Source organism: Crocodylus siamensis, chromosome 6, assembly GCF_052110815.1.
Source record: "Crocodylus siamensis isolate JL-2025a chromosome 6, ASM5211081v1, whole genome shotgun sequence".
NCBI classification, from domain to species: Eukaryota; Metazoa; Chordata; order Crocodylia; family Crocodylidae; genus Crocodylus; species Crocodylus siamensis.
The window spans coordinates 2,936,385-2,943,054 of NC_143400.1; the positions used below are offsets into that span (position 1 = coordinate 2,936,385).

The following is a 6,670-nucleotide window of genomic DNA, read 5'->3' on the forward strand; positions in this document are numbered from 1 at the left end:
TCAGGCTGGACATAAGGAAGAATTTCTTTACTGTCCGAGCCCCCAAGGTCTGGAGCAGTCTGCCAGTGGAGGTGGTTCAAGCACCTACATTGAACACCTTCAAGAGCAAATTGGATGCTTATCTTGCTGGGATCCTATGACCCCAGCTGACTTCCTGCCCTTTGGGTGGGGGGCTGGACTCGATGATCTCCCGAGGTCCCTTCCAGCCCTGATGTCTATGAAGTCTATGATCCCTGGAGACATTGCAGGGCCCCGAGGAGAGGGTGTCAGGGCTGCCACGTCCAGCTGATGGGTTTGGGGATAAGTGCTGCTTCCAGGAAGAACAGGGAAAGCCCTTCTCTCTTGTCTGGCACCAAGGCCTTGGGCCAAACACCAGCCCTAGCAGCACTGGGGCTGGTGGGAGGAGGTTGGCTGAGTGCTGTGGCAGGCTCCTGCTGAGGCTCAGCCCATGGCTGGAGGGTCTTGGCCCTGCTCAGGGTCACCCTGATGCTGCCTTGGGGGGGGGCCAGGAAGGACTTTAGATCAGCATGGGCAGGCAGATCGGGGGGGCCCGGCCACCTGGGTTCTCCAGCACTAGGTGGAGAGTGGGGGCTGGGGGGTAAGTGGTGTAAGAGTGCAGGAGGCTGGGCCTCATTCCCATTGCTGTGGAGGTTGCCTTAGCCATGATGTCTAAGGGGGATGGGTTTTGCATTGGTGATGCCCTAGCTGTGTTCTTTGGCGGTGATGTCAGCGGTGGGGCTCTGTGCTGGTGATGTCATGGGTGGGGTGGGGGGGTGTAGACCTTCCATGGCCATTATGTCACAGGCCAAGGATTCCCTGGCAGTGATGTCACAGAGTGCAAGCTCCGTAGTGGTGATGTAATAGGGAAGGTGTTCTGCAAGGGTGCTGTCACAGGCTGGGGGTTCTGCAGCTGAGCCGCGTGCGGTGATGGCAACGCCGGATAGAGCTGAGGGGCCGGGGGGGCTGCGGCGAGGGGCACCGAGGGCTGCGGGGCTGGACCCACTGGCTGGGACCCCCCCAGGCACCATGTCCTACCTGACTGTGCCATCTGCCTCTGGTGCCACCATGGAGCGCCCACCCCGGGCTGAGACACAACCCCCTGGGCATGCGGGCCTCCCGCTCCCCCACTCCTATGGCACCCACCAGCAGCAGCGCAAGCCCCGAGGTAATGGAGTCCCCTACCCCCCCAATGCCCCCAGCCCCCTGCTTTAACCCATTGCTGTCCTGGTTCCCCCCCCCCCAAGAAGCCCTCACCCCAACCTCCAGCCCCGCCAGGCATCCAGGCTCTCCTTCCCCAGCCCCCGCTCCCCTCCCAGGGCTGGAGGGAGCCCAGGCGTCCCGGCTGCTGCCTGCCTGCCCTGGGCTGACTCTTGCCCCCTGCAGCCGGGCGGGTGGCCGTGCCGGCCAGGCCATGTCAACGGCTGGCAGTGCTGCTGCGAGGCACGGGGCACCGGCTGGCGCAACTGCTGCGGGGGCTGCGGCAGCACTCACGCCACATCACCCGCTCCGTCCTCTTCCGGCTCGGCGTCGTGGTCGTGGTCTGCGTCCACACCCTGATGCTGGTGGCCCAGACCTTTGCTGCCCTCCAAATCCGTGGAGGTACCAGGACCTCGGGTGTCTGGGCCCCACTCCCTCCTCAGAGCTGGAGAGCACCCAGGCAGCCGGGCCCACCCCCCTGCTCCCCCCCAGAGTGGTTCTTCTCGGTGCTGGACGCCGTGTTCCTCTGTGTCTATGTGGTTGAGGCTCTGGTCAAGATCGTTGCCTTCGGCCTGGACTACTTCCACGACCCCTGGAATGACATTGGTGAGGCGCCCCCACAGTACCCTGAGCTAGTCCCAGTTCAGAGGTCAGAGGTCACTGCCAGCCTGCCCACCCCCACCAGACTTCCTGGTGATGGGGCTGATGCTGCTGGACTTCACGCTGCCGCTGGTTGTGCTGCCGGGAAACGCCTGGTTTGAGGATGTCGTGGCCCTGCTGCGGCTGTTGCGCATCTTCAAGGGCGTCCGCGCCTTCCGCCTCGTGCACCTGCTGCTCAGCCTCCGGTGGGCCCCAACCCCTGCCCCCCCCACCCGTCCCTGCCCCTCATGCAGACCCATCCTCTCCTGGCTGCCTGCACTGTTCCCCTCCCCTCCACGCAGGAACATGCTGGCCCATGACCCTTCATACTGACCTCTGACCTTCTGGCTGACCCTCCACACTGACATACACATACTCACTGACCTGGCTGACACTTCATCCAGAGGTCAGTGTGATGTGACCCCCGCCCCAGCTGCCCTCTCAGCATGACCTCTGCCCTAGCTGAGCCCACACCGTTCTCCAAAGTCTTGACTGACCCTTCACACTGACTGGCCCCCCCACACACATACCTGACCCCCTCAGGCTGACCTCTGACCCATAACATTAACCCCCTTCCCACCATTCCCTGACCTCAGACCCCTTCTGCCCCTCCCCCCCACATTGACCCTACAGTCCCTGAGGTGGGGGGGGTCACTGCATCCATCCCTGTGTCTGTGCAGGGCGCTGGAGAGCCTGCAGGAGCTGGCCGGGACCTTTGCACTCTCGGGTCGCTCCATTGGCGCCATCCTGCTGCTCATGTTCACCTGCCTCTGTATCCGCCCGAGGGGCTGGAGGGGGGTCCGGGGCTGGGCTGGGAGGTGGGGGGCGTTCCTGGCCTACGTGGTTGCCTTGACCTTCCCCCCAGTCATCTTCTCAGTGCTGCTGCGTGACCTGTTTGCACGCTCGGATCCTGGGCGCTTTGGGCACCTGCTGGACACCGTCTTCGCCCTCTTCCAACTCCTCACACTGGACGACTGGGCCTTCATCTACCGCGACAGTGCCCAGCAAGGTCCGTGGGGGGCTGGACGCCTGTGTGCTCCCCCAGCTCTGGCAGGGGAGCCCAGCCTGCTGCAGCAGGGGTGTGGTGAAGCCAGGGACCCGGACCCCTGGGTTCCTCAATGGCTGATCCCCCCCAAAGGTGCCTCCTACATCATCATCTTCCTCATGGCCTACATCCTCATTGAGTACTTCACCTGCCTCAAGTGAGTCTCTGCAGCCCGGGTGCCTGGGTTCTCTGGTGGTGCTGATCCACCCCAGCTGGAGCCCCAGGATCAGGCCCAGATTGGGGACCTGTCCCCTCTGCCTCCCCCCTCCCACCCACCAGCCTTGTCATCGCCGTCCTGGTCGACAACTTCCAGATGTCGCTGATTCGGCGGCAGGAGCTGAAGAAGCGAAAGGTGCACCCCCCCCCCCCCCGAAGTGCCTGTGCTCTCTGGGAGGGGAGTAGGGGCCTGGATGCTTGGGTTCCCTCCAGATCCAGGTCTGGGGACAGAGTTGGGCTCCAGCCCCCTGCTCAGGTCCATATCTCCCCTCTCACCCGTGCCCCCTCCTCCTCCCAGCAGTGGCTGGAGCTCCAGGAGAGCATCTCAGACTCGGGTCCCACAGGGAAGTTGCTTCCCCCCCACTTGTCTGGGAGGGCAGAGCTGGGGGTTGGTGGGTGGGTCTCAGGGCTGGGGGCGCTGGCAGGCCCCTGCTGGGGTTATGCCAGGGGTCCCACAGGCGTGTCGTGGCCCCACAGTCCTGGACACGGGCCTGGGGCTGGCCGAGGACGACGAGCGGCTGGCGCAACTTGTGGAGCGGCTGGAGGGCAGCGATAGGTGAGGCCCCCTCTGGCCCTCGAGGTTCCCCCCAGTTCCGAGCGCCGGGACGCCTGGGCTCCCCAGTCCTCACCTGCTGTCCCCCGTCTCCGCAGGCAGAAGCGGCTGCTCCTGGGTCACCTCCGGCGCCTGGCCCAGGTCGAGCGGCTGCAGCAGGAGTTCCGGTCCCGGGCGGCCACGTCCGATCACATCATCGACACCTTCTTCGAGGTGGGGGGCCAGGAGGTGGAGGCCAGGGCTGGTGGGCCCCCAGGGCCAGGCTGACTTGGATCTCTGTCCCCCGCAGACAGCCAAGCAGGACTTCCTGCACCACTGAGGGGCCCAGGTGCCAGGACGACCCCCGACAATAAAGGGCTACAGAGGACTCCCTCCTGCCTGGTGACTGCACTGTGCCTGGGGCTTGGATGTTTGGGGGTCTCTGGGAGGGTGGTGGGGGCTGGGGGCAAAGGCAGGGGGACTGGGGGCTGAAACCCCTGTGTTCTTTCTTCACACCATGGCTGCTCCACATCCCCCCCACCCTAACATCACACAGACAAGGCCAAGTGTCCAGCTCAGCCACCCACTGGCCTTTATTGGGGTCTGGGGGGCTCCAAAGCAGGTCAACCACAGCTCCTGCCAATGCCCGACAGGTGGGGTGTTTGCGGGGGACAGGGAGCCCAGGTGTCTGGGCTGTCTCCAGCTCCCGCAGGGCAGTGGAGGTGAAAGCAGGGGGCAGGAGCCCAAGTCCCCTCAGCAGCTGGGAGCTGGGCAGCGCTCCTGGACTACCCCGTCACCGGGCAGGGGGGAGGCGAGCAGGGGGCAGAGCAGGGCCAGGCCCCAGCGTGGGCCCAGTGCCTCCCGCAGGTTCTGGCGCCAGCCCTGGTCGTGGCTCCTGGCCCCAGTGAACCACTCGCCCGTGGTCTGGCCCCGGAGCAGCAGCAGTACATGGAACAGCAGGAACCCAGCGCACAGCAGGAACCCGACCACGCAGGCATCGGCCGCCACGGCCTGGGTGCAGGACAACAGGCTGCTCTGGCCTGGAGAGAGGCAGCGCTGGGGGACAGGCAGGTAGCACCGCGGCTGGTGGGGGGGTGGGGTGTCACAGCTGGAGAGATCGGGCTCCTGGCTGGGATGCGTGGAGCCTTGGGCACTGGGCACATGGGGCTGAAATGCAGCTGGCTCCGGGGTGTGGCAGGGACTGGGAGTACAAAGCTAGCCGGTGGGGTGCAGCTAGCTCTGGGGTGGAGGGTGTCAGTGGCTGAGTAGAACAGAGATGTGGCTGCCTCTGGGGTGGTGCCTTGGGCCCTGGGGACATAGGGCTGAACTACAGTTGGCTCCAGGGTGGGATGTGCTGGTGGCTGAGTAGAACAGACACAGCCAGCTCTGGGGTGGGCCACGTTTGGGGCTGTTATACAGGGACTTTGGGCCAAGATGCACCTGGCTCTGGGGGGAGGCAGGGTGAGCTCAGGGTGCTGTGTGTGGACCCAGTGCTGAGATGAGGCTGGCTCTGGGGTGGAGCACATCAGTGGTTATTATATGGGGACTTCAGGCCAGGATGCACCTGACTCTGGGGTGGAGCACAACTGGGTTTGTTATATGGGAACTTCAGGCTGGGATGCAATTGGCTCTGAAGTGGGCAATCGGGTGTCCCAGTGCCCAGAGCACCCCCACCCCTCCGCGGGGTAGAGGGCCTTACCGGAGAGCAGCAGGAGCCAGGGCGCTAGCAGGAACGCAGCGGCACGCAGCGGTGGGCCCTGGCGCAGGGCACCCAGCAGCAGGTTGGCGTGCAGCAGGCTGCAGTAGAGCAGTGCGGCGGCGCCGTGGAGCAGCAGCCCCAGGAAGTAGCGCCGGTTGCGGTGGCCCACGCACTGGCCCAGCAGCGTGCAGTGGTGGTCGCGGCCCAGCACGCACACGCGGCAGCTGGGGCAGTGCCGGCCACGCGGGGGCACGGGCGCCTCACAGCTGTAGCAGAACCTGGGGGCGGCGGGGATGGGGTCATCTGGGGGTGGGGGTGGGGGTCCACCCCCCACCCCCCATGGCCCCTTACTCACGCCCAGCCCTGCCCCACAGCGCCGGCCAGCACCACGCCCCGCGTGCTGGGACTGGTGACCACGAAGAGCCCCGCGTTGGATGCCGTGTTGAGGAGCAGGAACAGCAGGGGGGGCAGGTGCCAGGCAGGGGGGCCCACGGCGCCTCCCCCCAGCTGGGACAGCGATCCCAGGGCCGCAGCGCCCGCTAGGGCCAGCATCAGACCCCGCGGCAGCCAGCGCTCCCAGGCTGGGCTCTGCCCCCAGGCCCCCGCCATGGCTGCCTGCAAGGGGGGCGCGTCTCCCTGCCCCTGTCTTTTGGGGGGGTCCCTGAGTCTTGGGGGGTCTTCCCCTACATGGAGGGAGCTGGGTGCAGGAGGGGAAGGGGTCCAATGAGGGGAGGGACTCTCCCCTTGGCAAGGGGTTGGGTGGGGAGTGGGTGCGCTTTGTGCTAGGGGGCGGGGCTACCCGGGGGGGTGGGGGTCAGCAGTGCTGGCAGCGTGGGGATCCCCGGTGCCTCAGCCCGCCCTGCTGCCGCCGCCGCCGTTTCCTCTTCCGCCTCTGGCCCCGCCCCCTCCCAAAGCAGCCAATCCGCAGCTGCGGCCTACGTGCCCAGGCGTGTGGGAGGGGGGGCGGCCCCACGTCCCGTCGTGGCCCCGGCTCCCACCCGCGGGTCGGACGGGCCGGCGGCTCCCGCCCCGCCGGGCTGAAGCGCCTCACCGCGGACGGCCCACGCCCCCGTCAGCGTCCGCACTGCCGGGACCGCTGCTCTAGCAGGGGCGGGAACCAGCCAGCCAAGCGGCTGTGCTCGGCGCGCCTGCAGCCGGGCAGAGATGGCGGTACAGGGGCGCCACGTTAACCCAGCGCCTGGCCTGGAGCCGCCAGCTCGGCGCCGGGAAGAGCTGGGGCCGTGACGGGCACGGTGCAGGGGCGAAGCGCCGAGGGAGACGCCCAGCCCGGGACAGGAGGGGTGGGAGCAGCCGGGTGCAAACCCCCGCACGGCGGAGGGCC

At 66.8% G+C, this 6,670-nt stretch overlaps 2 protein-coding genes across 3 annotated transcripts; one reads left to right on the top strand and one right to left on the bottom strand.

Moving 5' to 3' along the window:
* Positions 1 to 1,026: 1,026 nt before the first annotated feature.
* On the top strand, positions 1,027 to 3,978 carry CATSPER1 (cation channel sperm associated 1). Its single transcript, XM_090051502.1, has 8 exons — positions 1,027 to 1,165; positions 1,384 to 1,599; positions 1,690 to 1,803; positions 1,883 to 2,042; positions 2,412 to 2,608; positions 2,702 to 2,845; positions 2,975 to 3,038; positions 3,161 to 3,978. Exons 1-8 carry the CDS (start codon positions 1,027 to 1,029, stop codon positions 3,651 to 3,653), a joined length of 1,527 nt encoding a protein of 508 aa, XP_089907628.1. The 3' UTR covers positions 3,654 to 3,978.
* Positions 3,979 to 4,202: 224 nt separating this feature from the next.
* Positions 4,203 to 6,250, bottom strand: ZDHHC24 (zDHHC palmitoyltransferase 24). 2 transcript variants are annotated; one of them, XM_090050902.1, is made up of 3 exons: positions 5,684 to 6,250; positions 5,329 to 5,606; positions 4,203 to 4,712 (listed from the first exon to the last, which is right to left on the bottom strand). In XM_090050902.1, exons 1-3 carry the CDS (start codon positions 5,935 to 5,937, stop codon positions 4,423 to 4,425), a joined length of 822 nt encoding a protein of 273 aa, XP_089907028.1. In that variant the 5' UTR covers positions 5,938 to 6,250; the 3' UTR covers positions 4,203 to 4,422. The 2 variants fall into 2 exon arrangements, with proteins under 2 accessions (XP_089907028.1, XP_089907030.1); XM_090050904.1 differs by having other exon boundaries at positions 4,222 to 4,669; positions 5,684 to 6,222.
* Positions 6,251 to 6,670: the final 420 nt, after the last annotated feature.

Coding starts and splice junctions, on each gene's coding strand:
- CATSPER1 (XM_090051502.1), top strand. CDS start 1,027: ATGTCCTACCTGACTGTGCCATCTGCCTCTGGTGCCACCATGGAGCGC. Junction 2,043..2,411: donor CACCTGCTGCTCAGCCTCCG/GTGGGCCCCAAC, acceptor ATTAACCCCCTT/CCCACCATTCCCTGACCTCA. Junction 2,609..2,701: donor GCTCATGTTCACCTGCCTCT/GTATCCGCCCGA, acceptor CCTTCCCCCCAG/TCATCTTCTCAGTGCTGCTG.
- ZDHHC24 (XM_090050902.1), bottom strand. CDS start 5,937: ATGGCGGGGGCCTGGGGGCAGAGCCCAGCCTGGGAGCGCTGGCTGCCG. Junction 5,607..5,683: donor GCTGTGGGGCAGGGCTGGGC/GTGAGTAAGGGG, acceptor CGCCGCCCCCAG/GTTCTGCTACAGCTGTGAGG. Junction 4,713..5,328: donor CTGGCTCCTGCTGCTCTCCG/GTAAGGCCCTCT, acceptor CCCCCCCACCAG/CCGCGGTGCTACCTGCCTGT.